Below are 25,182 nucleotides of genomic sequence, written 5' to 3' on the forward strand. Positions count from 1 at the left end.
TTGTTATTTTCTCTTATTATGATGATGTCAGAAGCAAGGGACAAGAAATCCTTGGATGTGGATCACTTGTTTTCTGTTGAAATCACCTTAAGGATTGAAAATAACTTGAAAAATATTTAATGCATATCGGTCATTATAGGGAACAAATGGTAACATCAGTGAAGGGGGCTAATGGGGAGGTGATAACAAGTACTGGTGATGTGAGAAGGAGATGTAGTGAGTATTTTGAAGGTTTGTTGAATGTGTTTGATGATAGAGTGGCAGATATAAGGTGTTTTGGTCGAGGTGGTGTGCAAAGTGAGAGGGTTAGGGAAAATGATTTGGTAAACAGAGAAGAGGTAGTAAAAGCTTTGCAGAAGTTGAAATCCAGCAAGGCAGTGGGTTTGGATGGTATTGTAGTGGAATTTATTAAAAAATGGGGTGACTGTATTGTTTACTGGTTGGTAAGGTTATTTAATGTATGTATGACTCATGGTGAGGTGCCTGAGGATTGGAGGAATGCTTGCATAGTGCCATTGTACAAAGGCAAAGGGGATAAAAGTGAGTGCTCAAATTACAGAGGTATAAGTTTGTTGAGTATTCCTGGGAAATTATATGGGAGGGTATTGATTGAGAGGGTGAAGGCATGTACAGAGCATCAGATTGGGGAAGAGCAGTGTGGTTTCAGAAGTGGTAGAGGATGTGGATCAGGTGTTTGCTTTGAAAAATGTATGTGAGAAATACTTAGAAAAGCAAATGGATTTGTATGTAGCAATGATGGATCTAGAGAAGGCATATGATAGAGTTGATAGAGATACCCTGTGGAAGGTATTAAGAATATATGGTGTGGGAGGCAAGTTGTTAGAAGCAGTGAAAAGTTTTTATCGAGGATGTAAGGCATGTGTACGTGTAGGAGGAGAGGAAAGTGATTGGTTCTCGGTGAATATAGATTTGCGGTAGGGGTGTGTGATGTCTCCATGGTTGTTTAATTTGTTCATGGATGGGGTTGTTAGGGAGGTGAATGCAAAAGTTTTGGAAAGAGGGGCAAGTATGCAGTCTGTTGTGGATGAAAGAGCTTGGGAAGTGAGTCAGTTTGTTGTTTGCTGATGAGACAGCGTTGGTAGCTGATTCATGTGAGAAACTGCAGAAGCTGGTGACTGAGTTTGGTAAAGTGTGTGAAAGAAGAAAGCTGGGAGTAAATGTGAAAAAGAGCAAGGTTATTAGATACAGTAGGGTTGAGGGACAAGTCAATTGGGAGGTAAGTTTGAATTGAGAAAAAGTGGAGAAAGTGAAGTGTTTTAGATATCTAGGAGTGTATTTGGCAGCGGATGGAACCATGGAAGCGGAAGTGAATCATAACGTGGGGGAGGGGGCGAAAGTTCTGGGAGCCTTGAAGAATGTGTAGAAGTCGAGAACATTATCTCGGAAAGCAAAAATGGATATGTTTGAAGGAATAGTGGTTCCAACAATGTTATATGGTTGCAAGGCATGGGCTATAGATAGAGTTGTGCAGAGGAGGATGGATGTGCTGGAAATGAGATGTTTGAGGACAGTATGTGGTGTGAGGTGGTTTGATCGAGTAAGTGCTAATAGGGTAAGAGAGATGTGTGGTGATAAAAAGAGTGTGGTTGAGAGAGCAGAAGAGGGTGTTTTGAAATGGTTTGGTCACATGGAGAGAATGAGTGAGGAAAGATTGACCAAGAGGATATATGTGTCAGAGATGGAGGGAACGAGAAGTGGGAGACCAAATTGGAGGTGGAAAGATGGAGTGAAAAAGATTTTGAGTGATCGGGGCCTGAACATGCAGGAGGGTGAAAGGCGTGCAAGGAATAGAGTGAATTGGAACGATGTGGTATGCCGGGGTCGACGTGCTGTCAATGGATTAAACCAGGCATGTGAAGTGTCTGGGGTAAACCATGGAAAGTTCTGTGGGGCCTAGATGTGGAAAGGGAGCTGTGGTTTCGGTGCATTGTTGCATGACAGCTAGAGACTGTGTGAACGAATGTGGCCTTTTTTTTTGTCTTTTCCTAGCGCTATCTCACGCACATGAGGGGGTTGTTATTTCATGAGTGGCGGGATGGCGATGGGAATGAATAAAGGCAGACTATGAATTATGTACATGTGTATATATGTATATGTCTGTGTGTGTTTGTGTATGTATAAGTTGAGATGTATAGGTATGTATATTTGCGTGTGTGGACGTGTATGTGGGTGGGTTGGGCCATTCTTTCGTGTGTTTCCTTGTCCTACCTCGCTAACGTGGGAGACGGCGACAAAGCAAAATAAATAGAATAAAATAAAAATATATGTTTGCAAGCATTGATTTTGGAGTTACTCACAGCTGCTTTTTCCGAAATTGTTGGTTGATCATGTTCCTTTGTCAATGATGGCGATGAATGTGTGAGCTAACATGCTTGCTTGTAGCTCCAAAAGGGTTATTGAAGTTCAATTTGCTTGATATATTATTCATTCCTGGATTTGATTGTGCTATTTATTTATTTATTTTATTTAATTTGCTTTGAGTGAGTATTGTGCTATCATATGAATTGTGCTATCATATTGATTGTGCTATCATGTGAAATTTCTTTACAGCAACAAGAATAAACTGTTCACTAGAGATCGCAGTAATATGTCTTTAAAAGAGCGCAAAAGCATATCTTCCACGGGTGGCTCTACACCACGGCAAGAAAAGATGGTTGTTGAACGTTCAAACTCCAGTGCCAATGTGGATTCTAGTGTGAGTATTCTTTTTGTTTTAATTCTTCGGAACATTTAATTTTGCTTTATAATCTTTCTATCTCTCTATCCTTTTTCTCTTTTCTATCACATGTTAGTAATTATTCATCTGGTGGAATTGAAATTTTCATCATTGATTATTGTAACATTCCTGGAAGAAATTTTCTTATTTTTTGAAATTTTTTCTCTCAAGTTATGTCCCTTATTTTAGTCACATGGAGAGAATGAGTGAGGGAAGATTGACAAAGAGGATATATGTGTCAGAGGTGGAGGGAATGAGGAGAAGTGGGAGACCAAATTGAAGGTGGAAAGATTGAGTTAAAAAGATTTTGAGTGATTGGGGCCTGAGCATGCAGTTTAGGTGGTATATTTTGCAAATGCATTATTTCTTGAAGTACCATATCTTAATATCTTTTAATGTTTGTGGGTCCTTTATGTGCAACCTCCTCATAACCGCTTGACTTAGGAAACTGTACTTGATTCCAAGAGATGGAGATACTAAAGGTGTTTTGCCCCTCTATTTACATTTCCTTTCTCTGTCCCACCTTTAGGTCTGTTGTAGGAGTTACAGTGAGTTTGTGATGGTCATTTCGTAGGCATAGCTCCACCTTATTCAGTCGACTTGGGTTGTTGTACATGGCATCTAAAGGTCGATAAGCTCTTGCAGTTTTCCATTTTAACAGCCACTTGTGTTCCTCTCAGCTTTACCAACTTGTTAGAAAACTTTTCTTGTTATTTTCTCTTATTATGATGATGTCAGAAGCAAGGGACAAGAAATCCTTGGATGTGGATCACTTGTTTTCTGTTGAAATCACCTTAAGGATTGAAAATAACTTGAAAAATATTTAATGCATATCGGTCATTATAGGGAACAAATGGGAACTTCAGTGAAGGGGGCTAATGGAGAGGTGATAACAAGTACTGGTGATGTGAGAAGGAGATGGAGTGAGTATTTTGAAGGTTTGTTGAATGTGTTTGATGATAGAGTGGCACATATAGGGTGTTTTGGTCGAGGTGGTGTGCAAAGTGAGATGGTTAGGGAGGATGAGTTGGTAAACAGAGAAGAGGTAGTAAAAGCTTTGCGGAAGATGAAAGCCCGCAAGGCAGCAGGTTTGGATGGTATTGCAGGTGCATTTATTAAAAAAGGGGGTGACTGTATTGTTGACTGGTTGGTAAGGTTATTTAATGTATGTATGACTCATGGTGAGGTGCCTGAGGATTGGCAGAATGCTTGCATAGTGTCATTGTACAAAGGCAAAGGGGACAAAGGTGAGTGCTCAAATTACAGAGGTATAAGTTTGTTGAGTATTCCTGGGAAATTATATGGGAGGGTATTGATTGAGAGGGTGAAGGCATGTACAGAGCATCAGACTGGGGAAGAGCAGTGTGGTTTCAGAAGTGGTAGAGGATGTGTGGATCAGGTGTTTGCTGTGAAGAATGTATGTGAGAAATACTTAGAAAAGCAAATGGATTTGTATGTAGCATTTATGGATCTGGAGAAGGCTTATGATAGAGTTGATAGAGATGCTCTGTGGAAGGTATTAAGAATATATGGTGTGGGAGGCAAGTTGTTAGAAGCAGTGAAAAGTTTTTACCTGGGATGTAAGGCATGTGTACGTGTAGGAAGAGAGGAAAGTGATTGGTTCTCAGTGAATGTAGGTTTGCAGCAGGGGTGTGTGATGTCTCCATGGTTGTTTAATTTGTTTATGGATGGGGTTGTTAGGGAGGTGAATGCAAGGGTTTTGGAAAGAGGGGCAAGTATGCAGTCTATTGTGGATGAGAGAGTTTGGGAAGTGAATCAGTTGTTGTTCGCTGATGATACAGCGCTAATGGCTGATTCATGTGAGAAACTGCAGAAGCTGGTGACTGAGTTTGGTAAAATGTGTGAAAGAAGAAAGTTGAGAGTAAATGTGAATAAGAGCAAGGTTATTAGGTACATTAAGGTTGAGGGTCAAGTCAATTGGGAGGTAAGTTTGAATGGAGAAAAACTGGAGTAAGTGAAGTGCTTTAGATATGTGGGAGTGGATTTGGCAGCGGATGGAACCATGGAAGCAGAAGTGAATCATAGGGTGGGGGAGGGGGCGAAAATCCTGGGAGCCTTGAAGAATGTTTGAAAGTCGAGAACATTATCTCGGAAAGCAAAAATGGGTATGTTTGAAGGAATAGTGGTTCCAACAATGCTCTATGGTTGCGAGGCGTGGGCTATGGATAGAGTTGTGCAGAGGAGGATGGATGTGCTTGAAATGAGATGTTTGAGGACAATATGTGGTGTGAGGTGGTTTGATCGAGTAAGTAACAATAGGGTAAGAGAGATGTGTGATAATAAAAAGAGTGTGGTTGAGAGAGCAGAAGAGGGTTTTTCGAAATGGTTTGGTCACATGGAGAGAATGAGTGAGGAAAGATTGACCAAGAGGATATATGTGTCTTATTCACATTTACTCTCACCTTGGAGGTGGAAAGATGGAGTGAAAAAGATTTTTGAGTGACCAGGGCCTGAACATGCAGGAGGGTGAAAGGCGTGCAAGGAATAGAGTGAATTAGAATGATGTGGTATACCGGGGTCGACGTGCTGTCAATGGATTGAACCAGGGCATGTGAAGCATCTGGGGTAAACCATGGAAAGTTCTGTGGGGCCTGGATGTGGAAAGGGAGCTGTGGTTTCAGTGCATTATTACATGACAGCTAGAGACTGTGTGAACGAATGGGGCCTTTGTTGTCTTCCTAGCGCTACCTCGCGCACATGAGGGGGAAGGGGTTGTTATTTCGTGTGGCAGGGTGGCGATGGGAATGAATAAAGGCAGACAGTATGAATTATGTACATGTGTATATATGTATATGTCTGTATGTGTGTATATATATATGTATATGTTGAGATGTATAGGTATGTATATTTGCGTGTGTGGACATGTATGTATATATATGTTTTATGTGAGTGAGTTGGGCCATTCTTTCATCTGTTTCCTTGCGCTACCTCGCTAACGCGTGAGACAACGACAAAGCAAAATAGATAAATGAATAGGTCATAGTTCACTATAAAGACCTTTTTCTTTTTTCATTAGCTATATCTCATCTAATGTTCATGAAATTCAGCACAAAAATATCTTTATACATATGCCACTATTTGCCCATATAGTATCAGATATGTGATTTTGCCACTTATGGCTATTCTGTAAGGGTCATAGTTAACCAAAATAAGTGAAAACTTGGTTTTCTTGGCCATAATTTTGGAAGTTCAAGAAATTTGGTGCATCAGTGTTGCTCCTTATACCCCACATATTGCAGGTGACATACTTATGAGAACCATATTTAGCTTTTTTTTTAGAGGTTCGAAGTTATCAGAACTAAAAAAAATGCCACAGTCTATTTTATTTTAGTAGTGTTGATAAAACTCACTCAGTAATACTGCATCTCCAGATTGATCTTAGTGAGTTTTGGCACAAAGATATGCCAGGTGTATGTGGAGGAAGACTTGCTTCATTTCATTTATTTTTAATATTGGCCTTCTTAGTTTTTGCATTTCCTTTTTTTTGTGAAGGCACCTCTTATTTTGAAGAGTCAAACATTTTGATTCATTAGTTTAAGTGCATGTGGATTGTTTTACTTCTTTGTGGAGATCTAAAAATAATGCAGGATTCTTCTGCAAGTATTTTGAATATATGTTAGGTCATTGGCACTTAGAGTCATGAAGATGGTCTGGAGCTAAAATGTTTCATGAATGCCTTTTTATGTTCCAACATGTCAAAAACCAAAGGAATGCATGGTAAATGTATTTCTAGATGGATAGGTAGATTCACAGAGTGAAGAATTTAGTGAAAGAGATAAGTATGGTTGAATGTGAAATTCATGTAAAGGATTGTTGGCAAGCTTTTTGTAAGACTTCATGTGTAAGTGTGGAGATTACTTTTCAGTCTGTTAAAAGTGAACATAAGTTTGATGTCTTGTATAATTTTTCAGCCAAGAAAAGTACTGTTGGAGCAGTTGGCCCGAGTACTACCAGTTGAGGATGTGCAACTCCCTGACCATGTTGTATTGGTAAACACCGGAGAGTCCCACGGTCCATTGCTGGCAGCACATCTCACTGAGCATGGACATCGTGTTATTACAACTATGGCCCTAGCTGATGTTAAGGCCACAATTGCCCACCTCGTAAATAAGTTGCAGAAATTGTGAGTCAGTTTTAGAATTTGGTAAAATATTACAGTGGCTGAATATGTTGTAGCTCTCTAGATAGTTTAGCATGTCCTGCAATATCCCTCAGAGATTACAGCTTTTCAGTTATATTTGTGTTCATGTTCCCCTCTTTTGAATACCTCTCTTTGTCTTTTTTAGAAACTTTCTCATGCCTCAAAGCTCATTTATACATATCTACAGCTGTTTTATAGTCTGATAAAGTGAATAATGTCTTCTTCATTATGAAAGCATCTGAGTTATTCACTCTGCATGCTAAATTGAGTTGCAAGGTAAGAATTATATCTTTGCTCACCTTTTCATCCATATTTGCTACAACCCTTATATTATTGTAGATAATCAGAAATGTGTCTGTGTCCATAACATATCTCCACTACACATGACCACCAGTCATTCGACTAGCATCCTCATCTGGAATATTCCTTACTCCTACACATTCATATCTCTTCATGCTGATATTTTGTAAGTACCTCACACATATTTGACACTGAGATGTACATGAAGAATTCTTTAGCAAGTATATCTTGTGTTGGTGTTGCATTTGGCTCTTCTTATGAAGGTAGGTGGTAGAATATTTAAGAAAGAATCTGCATGTTTTACTTTTTTTTTTTCAATATAGAAAACATACCTCCACTACACATGACCACCAGTTATTTGACTGGACTCCTCATCTGGAATATCCCTTACTCTTACACATTCATATTTCTTCATGCTGAGATTTTGTAACTACCTTACACATATTTGACACAGAGATGTACACAAAGAATTCTTTAGCATATATATCCTGTGTTGGTGTTGCATTTGGCTCTTCATATGAAGGTAGGTGGTAGAATATTTAAGAAAGAATCTGCGTGTATTACTTTTTTTTCAATAAAGAAAACATTGAGCATGATATAGTTAGATAGTAACATTTTGAATTGCATAATTTTTTAGTCATATCTATTATTTATTTATTTATTTTGCTTTGTCGCTGTCTCCCGCGTTTGCGAGGTAGAGCAAGGAAACAGACGAAAGAAATGGCCCAACCCACCCCCATACACATGTATATACATACACGTCCACACACGCAAATATACATACCTATACATCTCAATGTACACATATATATATACACACACAGACACATACATATATAGCCGTGCACACAATTCACACTGTCTGCCTTTATTCATTCCCATCGCCACCTCGCCACACATGGAATACCATCCCCCTCCCCCCTCATGTCTGCGAGGTAGCGCTAGGAAAAGACAACAAAGGCCCCATTCGTTCACACTCAGTCTCTAGCTGTCATGCAATAATGTCCGAAACCACAGCTCCCTTTTCACATCCAGGCCCCACACAACTTTCCATGGTTTACCCCAGACGCTTCACATGCCCTGATTCAATCCACTGACAGCACGTCAACCCCGGTATACCACATCGATCCAATTTACTCTATTCCTTGCCCGCCTTTCACCCTCCTGCATGTTCAGGCCCCGATCACTCAAAATCTTTTTCACTCCATCTTTCCACCTCCAATTTGGTCTCCCACTTCTCCTCGTTCCCTCCACCTCTGACACGTATATCCTCTTGGTCAATCTTTCCTCACTCATTCTCTCCATGTGCCCAAACCATTTCAAAACACCCTCTTCTGCTCTCTCAACCATGCTCTTTTTTTTTCCACACAACTCTCTTACCCTTACATTACTTACTCGATCAAACCACCTCACACCACACATTGTCCTCAAACATCTCATTTCCAGCACATCTACCCTCCTGCGCACAACTCTATCCATAGCCCACGCCTCACAACCATACAACATTGTTGGAACCACTATTCCTTCAAACATACCCATTTTTGCTTTCCGAGATAATGTTCTCGACTTCCACACATTCTTCAAGGCTCCCAGGATTTTCGCCCCCTCCCCCACCCTATGATTCACTTCCGCTTCCATGGTTCCATCCGCTGCCAGATCCACTCCCAGATATCTAAAACACTTTACTTCCTCCAGTTTTTCTCCATTCAAACTTACCTCCCAATTGACTTGACCCTCAACCCTACTGTACCTAATAACCTTGCTCTTATTCACATTTACTCTTAACTTTCTTCTTTCACACACTTTACCAAACTCAGTCACCAGCTTCTGCAGTTTCTCACATGAATCAGCCACCAGCGCTGTATCATCAGCGAACAACAACTGACTCACTTCCCAAGCTCTCTCATCCACAACAGACTTCATACTTGCCCCTCTTTCCAAAACTCTTGCATTCACCTCCCTAACAACCCCATCCATAAACAAATTAAATAACCATGGAGACATCACACACCCCTGCCGCAAACCTACATTCACTGAGAACCAATCACTTTCCTCTCTTCCTACACGTACACATGCCTTACATCCTCGATAAAAACTTTTCACTGCTTCTAACAACTTGCCTCCCACACCATATATTCTTACTACCTATATCATATCATATCTCTATCTCCATAAAATCCTGAAGTTGTATGGTACAGTGATTTAGATCTGCATTATTATGATTATTAAAAGGTAACTGCAAGCTCTGGTTAATGGAAAGAATTTGATTGGAATGTCTAAGAAACCTGCAAATTCAAATGATTTTCCCAACTCTTGCATATGAATGTAAAACTTCAGGACTCTAAAATCTAGGCAGGGGTGCATCCAGTGGTAGAACAAAAGGGGTAGTCACCCCAATCACCACCACCACCATGATTTAACAGTGTACAATAAACTTACATGTCAATAATGAAGAATTATATATTCTTACAATTATTCTAACACATTTAGTCACATGAAAGGAAAAGTAGATATGTATCTGTTCATATTTAAGGAAGGAGGAGATGGAATGATGGAGTGAAAGATGTCTTGAAGCCTTGTTACATGAGCATACAGGAGGATGCAAGGATTGCAATGTAGTTTACTGGGGATGTACTTTCAGTGGGCTAAACCAGGACATCTGAAGTGGTGTAGGAAAACCATGGAAAGGTCTGTGGGGCCTGATTGTGGACCATGAGATCTACTGTGGGTGCATTATACAGGACAGCTAGAGAAATGATGTGAGCAAATGAGGTCATCTCTTCATTTTTCTTGGTGCTGCCTCGCTAATGTGGGAAATGGCAAACATGTATGAAAAAAGTAACTATTTTAGTGACTTAAACTAATGACCAGTGAAACAGCCCTTTCAATTTTGCTGCCTTCCCAGAACAATGACATGGGACAATGATAACAAAGTTTTCTCAACCTACAAATCAGTAATTATATCTTTCATTGATCAAGAGATTCCTTGATTATCGCTATTTGGTGTTTTATGTTATCAGATACCTTAAATTATTTTCATAAAAATCTGGTTGGCATTGTTATGATAATCTTACTTCTTTACAACAGCTGTATTCAATTTAATGAAAATTTGACCAATATTAGTAATTCAATTAAAATCCAAATAAAAAAGAGCTCTAAGCTCTCCAAGAGACAGTGTGTTGCTATATTGCATTCTTGTTTTGAGCTTTTCATCATTGCCTTAGCAATTTCATAATTTGCCCCCTTAATCAAATCCGGGATATCTTTCTTTTTCATACTTGGTCATCATTTCCCATGTTGGCATATCCTGGATATGCACTTAAATCCAGGCAGGTAAAAGATAAGAATAGCAGAGATAGATAACCTGCATAATTTTGTCAAATTAAGGGTTATGTAAATAGTAATATGGGATGCATGTTAAATGATAGGTTAGTTAAGTCTGTTACATTATGGTTGAGGTTATGAAAAGAGATAGATAAATGTAGCAAGGGAAGTGTTGAAGCTGATTTTGTAATAATAAGAATGAGGGTGCCAGGGGAATGATTGTTAATCATATGCAGTTTAAGCTTGTAAAGATGCAAGTGCAATGGACATAAGTCTCATTTGAGGAATCATCTTTTTCATGTGGAGTGATTAAATAAGAAATACTGTAGTCGTGGGAAGACCTTTGTTCCCTAAGTAGAAACATAAATTGAGGACTCGCATAATTGAGCTTAGAGACTGTGTGCACTGAGCTACCCATGTTAATGAGAGTAAAGTATAAGGCACAGGATAGAACATTTGTAAGTTTGATGATATAATAAGATTTTTTTTATCACTGCCAGCATTTGGCCTTATTTAAAACTCTTCTTTCTGCCAAGTTTTGTAGGTTTTGAATAGGCATATAAATGTACGTAATTTAATTATCGGATGTGTTGGTGGACTGATGTATCCTTAATACATTAACTCTTCCTGTTAATGTTTATATTTCATACACATAAGTGGATTAAGCAGGAATATGACTGTGACCTGTTGTTGAGGAAAGAAGTATTACAATCCATCACGTGGAAAGTCAGAGTACTTAACAAACTGGTCACCTGTCCTTAGATGACTTGCCATTAAGAATTGATTTGTTTATGCGCTACCTCGCAAACGCGGGAGACAGCAACAAAGTATAAAAAAAAAAAAAAAAAAAAATGTACTGAATCAGTACTGAATCCCACTGTTGGGGTGCCACTTTTACTGCTAGACATAATCAGTCCCCCTTTTTTCGTAGGAGCTTCTCACACTACTTCAGACAAAAGATCAGCCATCTCTTCCTAGAAATCGTATTTTTAGAATTTACATAGGAGCCAGAGAGTTGTATGCTGTTACAGCAGTTGTACACAGCATATACTGTACTTACATATTTCATGTTTTTATTGAACAAAGGAGTATGATGTGTAAAAAAGATTTTTATCATAGGCTGCCCCAGTTGTTAAAATTTCAGAAGTAATCCTTTGCAGTGCTAGAAAAGGAAGCTACTTTTATTTTATTAAAAGCTTTCTGTATATTGTAAACTGTATGGTTTCACAGGCTTCACAAGTTGCACAATCAGGGCAAGCTTAGCTAATATTTTGTTTTTATTCAGATCACAAACCCAATATCTCCAATGAATATGATATATAAGTTGCATGGATTTCTCTTGGTCATCAAAACTCCAGTGATTAGTAATGTGAGTCTGAAGATTTTGCAGAGGCTTCACGTGTTTTCCATGATCTAGATATGAATCCTTAATTCATCTTTGATATTCATTAGCCTAGTATGGGACAAACAGTGGTATGCAGTGATAAACGAAGGGGATCCAGTCCTCTTTCATAGCTTCTTAGATCGCTGCAAACTCACATAGGTGATCTCAAGGGTTACAAGATCCTGTGTTAACAGATACCAATATATGCACTTATTTTGACATAGCTCTAGGTATGACTATTGCTTCAGTGTCTTGCCAGTTTTAAACCTTTAAATGCTGGCCAGGGTAAAAAAAGATGGTTCACTGGGATTGGAAAATTAGCAAAACATGAAAAACTTAAGATATATTTTTGAAACCTTTGGATAACCTTAGTCATTTAAGACCAGAAAATCATGGGCATTTAAACCTATATGCAATGCTATGGCATTTAAGTCTTCATACACCATTGCCACTCAACCCTTTCAGTGGCTGATGATGCAGGTTGAGTCTTAATGACCCAGACAATTTCCTGATTACTTCATGATGGTAGCTGACACACACAGCCAGAAACCGATACACAATTGCATGGCCAGAAAAGTTTACATAACTTGTTGTCATCTGCTTCTAGCAACATTTATAGGATAGTCTTATGTCTATCTTGCAAAGAGCATCAGATTGGAGAGGTACTAAGTGGTTTCAGGAGGGGCAGAGGATATATGGAATCTTTGTGAGAAATACTTAGTGAAAGAGAAGGATTTGTGCATTTTATATATGGAGAGTGAAAAAGTGTATGATAAGGTAGATAATGTTTTTTGGAAGGTACTATGAATATGTGGTGTGAGATTAAAGCTGCTAGGAGCAGTATGGGTTTCTTACATAGGAAGTAAGGCCTGTGTGTAAATAGAAAAAGAGGAGGATGTGTGGTTCCAGGCTATGTTGCATCTAAAACAAGGGTGATGTCCCCATGGATGTTTAATTCATCAAAGAATGGGGTGATGAGGGAAATAGAATGTGAATTTCCTTGAGAAAGGGGCAGGTCTGCAGTCTGTTGGGGGTTGGGTGGCATGGTAAGTGAGTCAGTTATTATTTGCTGATGTGGCTCAAGTGGCAGACTTGATAAAGATTATGCAGAAGTTGATGTTTGAGTTTTGGATGGTGTGTGATAGGAGGAAGGTTAGGAAGGCAGGTTGATTGTAGTGTGAGTTTGAATTGAGGAAACCTAGAGGAAGCAGGGTATTTCAAATACCTTGAAGTGGATATGGCAGTAGATAGGAACTGAAGTAAGCCATAGGATGGATGACGGAGCTAATTCCTGGATGCATTAAGGAATCTGTGGACAGAGATGGGTATATTTAATGGTGTTGTATGTATGGGAGACATGGACCTTAGATAAAAAAGTATTGAAGAGGGTAAATGTTTCAGAAATATATTTTGTAAGGACAATAAATGGTGTGAGGAGGGTTTATAGAGTAGATAATGATAGGGTAAGATATAGGTGCTGTAGTAAGGAGAGTATGGTTGAGTTGAGGGTTTTGCTGAAATGGTCTTGACATACAGAGAGGATAAGTGAGGAAAGGCTGACTAATGGGTCATATGTGTCAGAAGTCGAAGGAACAAGAAGGGGAGACTGAGGACAAGATAGAAGGATAGAATTAGACATACTTTGAGTAATTGGGGCCTAAACATGCAGGAGGATGTGAGGCATGCATGGGATAGAGCAAAATGGAGGGTTACTTGCTGTTGATGGGTTGAACCAGGGTAGTTGAAGTGGTCAATAGAAACAACAGAAAGGTTTGTGGATCTTGGATGTTGATTGGAGACCTGGTTTTTGTGCATTAAACCATTTCCCCTTCAGATATTTCCTTTACCTAGCATTTCATGATCCAATTTGTTTACCTGCCAGACATTCCTACCTTGAACCATTTTTTTTCCTAATGTTTCCTTTTTAGGTCATTCTTTTGCCTTGTGGATCATGCTGTGAACTTTTCCTTTGCTTGATGGTTCCTACTTCAAACCATCTCCTTGTTTAGTGGGATAATGCCTTTGGCTTTTTCCATGTATAATGGCTTGTTGTTTAGGACTCTTCCATCCATCCACTGCTATGTTTGTCTTCTGCTGTTAGGGAGGAGGGGAGGATGTGTTTTGAATAAGTTCTTCTTTGCTATGATTTCTTGTCTTGGATATGATCAACTTACCTGTGTCATAAGCTTGTATTGTTTTATATTTTCCCCATCCTCTTTAAGTTGTTCACATTTCCCACTCTACTTAATTGTTTTCAGTTTTACCCATTTTATTTTGTGATCTATTCTTCAAATTTGTGGCCTTGAGAGACATTCTGTAAGATGATCAAGTATCAATATATTTCTGGTGAAGAAGCACAGGTCATCCTTGCCCTTCACTAATCACTAAGCTGTGGTTGCAGCACCTCGCTTATTCTGGGCCCACCCTCAGCCAGAGACTGTCACAAGGATGTTGCCATTGACCCAGTCAGTTTTAGATCCAAGTAACCCTCAGAATTCAAATAGGATTGCATGCTGTGAAGACTACATGCTGCTTGCTACCAGAATGTTTTTTCTTTTGCATGGATTAATATGCCGTATTTTTTTTATTATTTCTTATTTAGTTTTTTAAAATGATGGTACACTGTGTGTGTACAGTGGCTATTTCTCTAGGATATAATTTTTTCATACATGTTCACCATATCCCACATGAGTGAGGTAGCACTAGGAATAGATAAAGAAATTGCCACATTCGATCACATTCACTTATTAGCTGTCGTGTGTAATGCACCAAAACCAAAGCCAGATCCACAACCATGCCCCACAGACCTCCCTGTGGTTTCCCCTGACCGCTTCACATGCCCTGGTTTAGTCCGTTGACAGTATGTCATCCCTGATATACCTTATCTGATATACCTTATCACTCCAGTTTGCTAAATTTATCCCTTGCATGCCTCATACTGTCCTGCATGTTCAAGCCCCAGACTTTCAAATAATTTTTCACTTCATTCTTCCACCTCTTTGGTGTACCCCTTTTCCTCGTTCCTTTCATTTCTGACATGTATACCTTCTTATTCCTCCTCATTGTTATGCCCCTTTTTATTTTTTTATATTTCTTATTTAGTTAACTTTGTTGAAATGACGGTATACCACATTGCCCAATTTGCTGTACCCCTCACTCACCTCACATCCTTATGCACGTTCAGGCCCCAGATATTCAAATAATGCTTCACTCAATTCTTTTATTTCTCTGTGGTGTCCTCTTTTTTGTCGTTCTCTCCACTTCTGACACATATACCTTTTTATTCATCCTATCTTCTCTCATCCTCTCCTTATTCCAAGCCACTTCAACAAACTCTCCATCTCTCATGCATATTCCTCTTGCTCTCGTATCTTATATGATCAAACCCCATCACACCACGTGTTGTCCTCAGCTGCTTCTTTTCCAAGATGCCCACCGTTTCCTTTACATTTTTGTCTAAGGCCCATGCCTCGTATCCATGCAGCACTGTTGGGGATACTCTACCATCAAACATACCCGTCTTTGCCCATAAAGACACTTACCTATCTTTCCATACATTCCTTAGTGTGGCTGATAACTTTGCCTCCTTCACACACCCTCTTCCTTACTTCAGCTCTCATGGTTCCATTCACTGTTATGTCTATGACTAGATGTATAAAACACTCCACTTCCTCTAAAGTTGTTTAAGTTTAAATTCACACTCTAAATAACCTGTCTCTTTTCACTGTTAAACCTGACAACCCTGCTTTTATTATTTTACTCCCACCTTTCTCCTTTCACACACTCACCCAGACTCAGTTTCTCAGTTTCTCACTTGGATCTGCCATCACTGTTGCATCATCAGCAGACAACTCCTGACCCACCTCCTAGGACCCCCATCCAAAACAAACTACATACCTACCCCTTTCTCTAAGACTTTTGCACTCACATCCCGTACCACCCCATTTAGAAATAGATTAAACAGTCATGCATACACACCTTACTTTCTTGATAGAGACTCCTCATTGTTTGTATTAGGTTTCATTGCACACCATTTATTTGTAGCATCTTCCACATGCACCACCCTCTTCTTCACCATTCTTCCATACAATTTGCCAGGTACTTTCAACAGAATTATACCTATGTAATTCGAACATTTACCTTTATCTTCCTTTTTTTTATTATGTGTCACTTGACAGGCATTTTGCCAATCCTCAGGCATCTCATCACCTCATCCATACATATATTGAAAATCCAAACCAACCAGTGAACAGCACCATCGCCTATATTCTTAAGAAATTCAACTGTTGTACCATCCACTCCAGCCGCCCTACCACATTTCCTTTTACATAAGGCTTTCACCACCTCTTTTCACCAAACCACCTGCCATGATTCTTGCTTCACATACTTTCCTGATCCAAACACCCTACATCTGCCACCCTATTGCCAAACATTTCACAGCCCTTCATATTACAGACACCATCTCCTCCTCACTTCATCTCTGCCTGTTACCACATCCCTGTGTGCACCTTTCACAGATGTTCTCATTTTTTTTCTCTTATTTTTCTCACACTATTAACCTCCCAAAAAGTTTTCTATTCTCCCTGACGTTTGTTGATACTCACCCCAACTCACTGTTGCCTTCTTATTCAGCTCTTACGCCATCCTCATGACCTCCTGTTGCTTTCTTTTGTACATCTCGCATTCATTTGTACTCGTTACATGCAAGTAATGCGACATAACATCATCCCACAATTCACTATATAATTTTAGGACCTGTTTTGTGGGTCTACAGCTTCAGGATATGATGGACTTCCTTGAATTACAAAGTTCCTTGATGAGACTGTATATAGGGTGGGGGAGGGTGCAAAGGATTTGGGAGCAATGGAGAATGTGTGGAAAGAGAGAACATTGTCTTGAACATTGAGGCAAATTTGGTATGTTTGAAGGAATAGTAGTAACAGCAATATTGTATGGTTGCAAGGCATGGGCTATAGATAGGGTTGTGTGGAGGAGGTTGGATGCATTGGAAATGAAATGTTTGAGGACAGCATATGGTGTGAGGTGGTTTGATTAAGTAAGTAATGAAAGAGTAAGAGAGATGTATGGTAATAAATAGAGTGTGGTTGAAAGAGCAGAGGAGTGTTTGTTGAAATGGTATGGACATATGGAGAAAATGAGTGAGGAAAAGTTGGCAAAGAGGATAAAATTGTCAGAGGTGGAGGGAACAAAGAGAAGCAGGAGACCAAATTGAAGGTGCAAGTATTATTATTATTATTTTTTTTTTTTTTTTTTTTTTTTTTTTTTTTTTGCTGTCTCCCGCGTTTGCGAGGTAGCGCAAGGAAACAGACGAAAGAAATGGCCCAACCCACCCCCATACTCATGTATATACATACGTCCACACACGCAAATATACATACCTACACAGCTTTCCATGGTTTACCCCAGACGCTTCACATGCCCAGATTCAATCCACTGACAGCACGTCAACCCCGGTATACCACATCGCTCCAATTCACTCTATTCCTTGCCCTCCTTTCACCCTCCTGCATGTTCAGGCCCCGATCATACAAAATCTTTTTCACTCCATCTTTCCACCTCCAATTTGGTCTCCCTCTTCTCCTCGTTCCCTCCACCTCCGACACATATATCCTCTTGGTCAACCTTTCTTCACTCATTCTCTCCCTGTGCCCAAACCATTTCAAAACACCCTCTTCTGCTCTCTCAACCACGCTCTTTTTATTTCCACACATCTCTCTTACCCTTACGTTACTTACTCAATCAAACCACCTCACACCACACATTGTCCTCAAACATCTCATTTCCAGCACATCCATCCTCCTGCGCACCACTCTATCCATAGCCCACGCCTCGCAACCATACAACATTGTTGGAACCACTATTCCTTCAAACATACCCATTTTTGCTTTCCGAGATAATGTTCTCGACTTCCACACATTCTTCAAGGCTCCCAGAATTTTCGCCCCCTCCCCCACCCTATGATATACTTCCGCTTCCATGGTTCCATCCGCTGCCAGATCCACTCCCAGATATCTAAAACACTTTACTTCCTCCAGTTTTTCTCCATTCAAACTCACCTCCCAATTGACTTGTCCCTCAACCCTTCTATATCTGATAACCTTGCTCTTATTCACATTTACTCTCAGCTTTCTTTCTCACACTTTACCAAACTCAGTCACCAGCTTCTGCAGTTTCTCACCCGAATCAGCCACCAGCACTGTATCATCAGCGAACAACAACCGACTCACTTTCCAAGCTCTCTCATCCACAACAGACTGCATACTTGCCCCTCTTTCCAAAACTCTTACATTCACCTCCCTAACAACCCCATCCATAAACAAATTAAACAACCATGGAGACATCATGCACCCCTGCCACAAACCGACATTCACTGAGAACCAATCACTTTCCTCTCTTCCTACTCGTACACATGCCTTACATCCTTGATAAAAACTTTTCACTGCTTCTAACAACTTGCCTCCCACACTGTATATTCTTAATACCTTCCACAGAGCATCTCTATCAACTCTATCATATGCCTTCTCCGATCCATAAATGCTACATACAAATCCATTTGCTCTTCTAAGTATTTCTCACATACATTCTTCAAAGCAAACACCTGATCCACACATCCTCTACCACTTCTGAAACCACACTCCTCTTCCCCAATCTGATGCTTTGTACATGCCTTCACCCTCTCAATCAATACCCTCCCATATAATTTCCCAGGAATACTCAACAAACTTATACCTCTGTAATTTGAGCACTCACTCTTATCCCCTTTGCCTTTGTACAATGACACTATGCATGCATTCTGCCAATCCTCAGGCACCTCACCATGAGTCATACATACATTAGATATCCTTAGCAACCAGTCAACAACACAGTCACCCCCTTTTTTAATAGATTCCACTGCAGTACCATCCAAACCCACTGCCCTGCCAGCTTTCATCTTCCGCAAAGCTTTTACTACCTCTTCTTTGTTTACCAAATAATTCTCCCTAACCCTCTCACTTCGCACACCACCTCGACCAAAACACCCTATATCTGCCACTCTATCATCTCACACATTCTTCAAACCTTCAAAATACTCACTCCATCTCCTCACATCACCACTACTTGTTATCACCTCCCCATTAGCCCCCTTCACTGGTGTTCCCATTTGCTCTCTTGTCTTACGCACTTTATTTACCTCCTTCCAAAACATCTTTTTGAAGGTGCAAGTATAGATTGAAAAAGATTTTGCACGATCGGGGCCAGAACATGCAGGAGGGTGAAAGGCTTGCATAGAATAATGTGAATTGGAATGATGTGGTATACTGGGATCGACATGTTCTCAAAGGACTGAACCAGAGGATGTGAAACATCTGGGGTAAACCATGGAAAGGTCAGTGGGGCCTGGATGTGGTTAGAGAGCTGTGGTTTCGGTGCTTTACACATGACAACAAGATAATGAGCTTGAATGGATGTGGCTTTTATCGTTTATTTCCTTATACTTGTCTGCCATTTCCCACCTATAGGAAATTGGGGATTAGGGAGATTGCCTTTTGAGATGTATACCTAGAATATATAATGAACTTTTAAGGGTTAGAAATAACATATTGTACTTCAAACACATTCCCATCGCCACCTCGCCACACATGGAATAACAACCCCCTCCCCCCTCATGTGTGCGAGGTAGCGCTAGGAAACGACAACAAAGGTCCCATTCGTTCACACTCAGACTCTAGCTGTCATGTAATAATGGGTTGTTATTCCATGTGTGGCGAGGTGGCGATGGGAATGAATAAAGGCAGACAGTATGAATTATGTACATGTGTATATATGTGTATGTCTGTGTGTGTATATATATGTATACATTGAAATGTATAGGTATGTATATTTGCGTGTGTGGACGTGTATGTATATACATGTGTATGTGGGTGGGTTGGGCCATTCTTTCGTCTGTTTCCTTGCGCTACCTCGCTAACGCGGGAGACAGCGACAAAGCAAAATGATAAATATATGAATATAAATATATACTTCAAACTTAAATTACTTATTTTCTAAAGGTATTATACAAAGAAAGTCACACCTGATTCCACACTTCTGCACTCCTGCATAGCAGCCAGGCCATATACACTGCACAAAGGGTGACATCAACACTCTCCCTAATGACACCATCTGGTCATGACACTTCCTGCTTCTCCCTGTCCCAGAAATGGTGGTCTTCTGAGCTAGGTTACAGGAAACCTGTGCCCACCTGACACTTGTCCAGTTTGTTGAAAAAAAATTGGTGGTACTATGGAAAGTAATGGATACTCAGAATTTGATGCAGGGTTGGTAAAATGGTATATATTATTCAAAGCATGCATAGTCGAAACAATGTTTTCAAAACTCTTGTAGGCAGTGGACTTAATGTGAATCATTGTATATCACTGTCTAATAGGGTTTTAAGGAGTATCAGTGTCAGATTTGGAAAATATTTCTTTTAATGTTGAAAAAGTCATTCAAAAGTTCATTTAGAAACTTTTGTATTCTAAATTTTAGATTTTTAGATTTTATTGGATAACTGACACTTTCAGGGAACCAACCTGAAAATTTATTATGCTGTGAAAGGGTTAAACTTTCTTTTTCATGGTACCATCAGTTGTGGGGCCATCTATGGCAGTTCAAGTTCTCTAACCTTTAAGGGAATTTTCATCCCAAAACTATTCCTCAAATGCTAACCTGTTCACCAGGCAAAGGACATCTCTCTCCTCATTTATGTGCTCTGTAGACCTGTGCATTTCCAAACAGGGAACAATCCAGTCTCTTCTTTTGCTGAACCCTATAAAAGAGATAATCTAGTATGCATGGAAACTCATCCCTAATGGTGTCACCCATGAACCTTTTGGATGTTTGCAACAAGTGGGTTGATGCTTTGCAGATGCTCACATACCTGCTGTCTTTAGAAGAGACCACAAGCATTTAGGTTGATTATTATCATTCTGGGAGTTTCACATTAAGTGGACCTCTTCATCAGCAAATTTAGTGCTTTCCTTATGATGCCCATGTCTGTACTGACAGATTCCCAAGCACATGATATAGATTACAAAAACCCTCACTAGTGATTGGATCCAGTTGAACAGTTGCTACCTCTTTCCACCAGTGAATTTATGTTTTATGTCCTCTCTTCAGATCTGTTTGAGAGTTCACCACCTTGAGAGCTTGTTCTGGAGGGCACAGCCCTGTTTTGTTCTTCAGTATTGTCCGAATTCGTTCCCAGTTTTGGTATTCTAATTCTCACACTTGTTGACCCTGATAAACCTAAATACTCAGTCCTCAGCATTGCATGTATGATGTTTCTCTTCATATTCCAGTGAGAGTATGGAAACCTCATAATCAAAGGCCTCCCTGAGTGTATCAGGTTCTCTACAGGCTGCCAGTATCATTGAATTTGGAGGACCATTCACGAGTAAGTAGACACAGACACAGAAGCTACCATCTCTTAGGGCTTATGCATTCATTTTTGTGGCTATTTACTCCAGACTAAGGTAAGGTTTTAAAAAATTAATCTCCTCAAAACCTGCACTTCAGGCTCCCCTTTTATGTGGGTACGGAACTGATCTTAGGACTCCCACAGCAGACAAATGACCAATCTCCTTTTCCCTTCAACTCTCCTGAACTCCAATTCTGCAACTTCATCCATGAGAAAGTTCTATATCTTTTACACTGTAATTCCATCTTGTCCAGTTTTCCTGCTGAAGCCTTTATTCCACATATCCTAGTATCTTATCATTCTACCCTTGGGATATAGTGTGAACAGGATTCATGCCATATCTAATTGTGTGAAGCTTTTCGGTCATCATCAAGAATCCAGCTTAACCCCAAATTTTCAACAAAGAACAAAACAGCCAGCTGGAAAGAGGGGTATATTCATCCCATTCTCTTGTCCAGTTATTACCTTTATAGGCTTGTATGAATTCTAGTCAACATTTCAGGGATATTATCTTCTCCTGCCTCCAACTTTGCCACATTTATCAGATACCATATCCTGAAGTCCCACTCTTTCTTGAATGACTGTACTGACAGTGTCAGAAAGATGGCTTACATTCATTCTAATCTGAGAAACCATTTTCTGGGTGGTGTTGGTTAAAGAAGTTTGTGGAACTCTGCCAGCACCTTTGTTGACTGGCTCTTGAATTTAGATCTGAATGACACTCTATGAGTGGCTTCTTGGGGTCTGACAGGCATCTCTTCCTAATGCACTGCTAACCACTTTACTTCTGCAGTAAGTTCGAGAGATCCTACTGGTTTTCATAGACTATGCTTTCATCTCCCATGTTCTCTAACTGTCTCGTATTAGGAAAAAAAGTGTGAGTTTTGAAGTAAAAGAGATCCATTTCCTGTAGAGAGGGCCAGTGAACAGGCCTAATTTTTCCTGCCTGATCCTCTTGCTCCACTTCGCTGTATTACATTTTGTGTAGTATGATTCTGTTTGTTGTGCAAAAGAATGGATTGGGTGTTTTTGTTACAGTTAGTTTGGGTTCCCATCTTATGATTTCATTCGTTAGAGGGAACAGTGATGGGCACTTCCTTGCATAATAAAATCCTGTCTGCATGGACAAATAGTGGGATAATTTGCTAGTTATATCCTAAATATACATTATGCATGAGCAAGGATTATTTTGAATTCATAATAGAAAGTAAAAAGTTCTCCAAGAGTTGTTTTTGTCAGATTTACTAGGTCCTCACTTGGCATGGGCCCATTTTGTAGTGACCGGTTTTGATTTTTACCACTAGTGATTAATTTGTTGTGCACTCCCACCCACTCATACTTTGGATGATGGCAAAAATGAAGTTACCCAGTGCACAAAGGGTCCAAGCACTGGGCTTCAGTGATTGAATTACTTTATAGGTTACATAGTGAGAAATATAGTAACAAGGATTGATGGTCAGTTTCTGTTGCATTGCAGCTTGGAAAAATAAGATTTTTCTACGCTTCAGACAAAAAGCGCTGAAGAGTCTTCATAGATGCTACTTTCTTTCTGGGGCAGTTTGATTAATCCATCGATAGGCTGAAAAAAGAAAAGTAAGTGATAGGCAATGGCTTTAAAGGTATACAGCATATCAATTTACAAGGAGAAGAGGTAGATCATGGAAGAAATGAATAAATTGATTCCGAGAATTTACTATGGATATGGATATTTCAGAGAAGTTTATGTTAGAGGAAAGGCTGATAATAAGATGCAGTGGAAGCATTTTATTGTATAGAGATGGTATCATTGCAGATGCAGGCCTCAAGTAGGTGGTGCATGGGTTTAGGGTATGTATGAGTGAGTTGAGAGGATATATGATTCACCCACTGAAATTGGGAATGGAGTAGTGGTGATAGACTGGTAGATTATATGGATTATACCTATTTTTCTCAAAGAGAATAGTACAACCTCCATTTTTTAACATTCACTGGCCTGTTATGTAAGACTGATTATCTGTAATTTTCACACATTCAAAACCTGTTTTTTACCGATGATGAAGGAGTTCCTTACTTCTAGGTTCCCATCTCATAAACTTTATATATGCAGTATTATTGCTTGCTCAAGTGGTGTAACTGATATGCTCTCTGTTTCTCTTGCATTCAAAACCTTAGGATTTTGATAAGAGGCTCTAATATGTAACTTGATGTAGCATGAGAAAGGTGTGATGTGGGCAGATTAGAAAGAGTAGTGAGTGGTGGGATAAAGAAGTAAAGTTGTTAGTGAAAGAGAAAAGAGAGGCGTTTGGATGATACTTGCAAGGGAAGAGTGCAAATGACTGGGAGATGTACAAAAGAAAGCAGCAGGAGGGCAAGAAAAAGGTGCAAGGGTTGAAAAACAGGGCAGATGAGAGTTGGGGTGAGAGAGTATCATTGAACTTTAGGGAGGATAAAAATTTGTTTTGAAAGGAGGTAAATAACATGCGTATTACAAGAGCACAAATGGTAACATTGGTGAAGGGGGCAAGTGGGGTGGTAATAACAGGTAGTGATGAAGTAAGAAGGAGATGGAGTGAGTATTTTGAAGGTTTGTTGATAGAGTGGCAGATACAGGGTGTTTTGGTGTTTTGGATTTGTATATAGCATTTATGGATCTGGAGAAGGCATATGATAGGGTTGATAGAGATGCTTTATGGAAGGTCTTAAGAGTATATGATGTGGGAAGTAAGTTGCTAGAAGTGAATAGTTTCTACCAAAGATGTAAGGCATTGTATGAGTAGGAAGAGAGCAGAGTGATTGGTTCCCAGTGAATATCAATGTGCAGCAGGGAAGTGTGATGTATAACTTGTTTATGGATGGGTTGGTTAGGGAGGTAAATGCAGGAGTTTTGGAGAGAGGGGCAAGTATGCAGTCTGTTGGAGAGGAGAGAGCCTAGGAAGTGAGTCAGTTGTTGTTTGCTGATGATACGGTTCTAGTGGCTGATTCGGGTGAGACACTGCAGAAGTTGGTGACTGACTGGAAAAGTACGTGAAAGGAGAAAGTTGAGAGTAAATGTGAATATTGGCAAGGTTATTAGGTTCAGTAGGGTTGAGGGACAAATTCATTGGGATACAAGTTTGAATGGAGAAAAGTTGGAGGAATTGAAGTGTTTTAGATATCTGCGAGTGGACTTAGCAGCAAATGGAACCATGGAAGCAGGCATGAGTCACAGGGTGGGGGAGGGGGTGAAGGTTCTGGGAGCAGTGAAGAATGTGTAGAAGGTGAGAACGTTATCTCAAGAGAGCAAAAATGGGTATATTTGAAGGAATAGTAGTTTGAACAATACTATATGGTTGCAAGGCATGGGCTATAGATAGAGTTGTACGGAGGAGGGTTGATGTGTTGGAAATGAAATGTTTGAGGACAAAAAAAAAAAAAAAAAAAAAAAATATATATATATATATATATATATATATATATATATATATATATATATATATATATATATATATATATATATATATATATATATTAATATATATATATATATATATATATATATATATATATATATATATATATATATATATATATATATATAATAAATATATATATATTTTTTCTTTTTTTTTTTTTTTTTTTTTTTTGCTTTGTCGCTGTCTCCCGCGTTTGCGAGGTAGCGCAAGGAAACAGACGAAGGAAATGGCCCAACCCACCCCCATACACATGTATATATATACGTCCGCACACGCAAATATACATACCTACACAGCTTTCCATGGTTTACCCCAGATGCTTCACATGCCCTGGTTCAATCCATTGACAGCACATCAACCCCGGTACACCACATTGTTCCAGTT

At 39.5% G+C, this 25,182-nt stretch overlaps 2 protein-coding genes across 2 annotated transcripts in view; both read left to right on the forward strand.

Moving 5' to 3' along the window:
• Positions 1–2,583, forward strand: part of LOC139760689 (uncharacterized) — a 102,632-nt gene extending 100,049 nt beyond the window's left edge. Inside the window, exon 10 of the mRNA XM_071684256.1 lies at positions 2,572–2,583. Within this exon, the coding sequence (XP_071540357.1) occupies positions 2,572–2,583 (12 nt within the window). The remainder of the gene's footprint in view (positions 1–2,571) is intronic.
• Positions 2,553–25,182, forward strand: part of LOC139760499 (phosphofurin acidic cluster sorting protein 2-like) — a 111,001-nt gene continuing 88,371 nt past the window's right edge. Inside the window, exons 1-2 of the mRNA XM_071683785.1 lie at positions 2,553–2,716; positions 6,670–6,881. Of these exons, the coding sequence (XP_071539886.1) occupies positions 2,609–2,716; positions 6,670–6,881 (320 nt within the window). The 5' untranslated portion in view covers positions 2,553–2,608. The remainder of the gene's footprint in view (positions 2,717–6,669; positions 6,882–25,182) is intronic.

This window comes from Panulirus ornatus, chromosome 37 (assembly GCF_036320965.1).
Source record: "Panulirus ornatus isolate Po-2019 chromosome 37, ASM3632096v1, whole genome shotgun sequence".
NCBI lineage: Eukaryota > Metazoa > Arthropoda > Malacostraca > Decapoda > Palinuridae > Panulirus > Panulirus ornatus.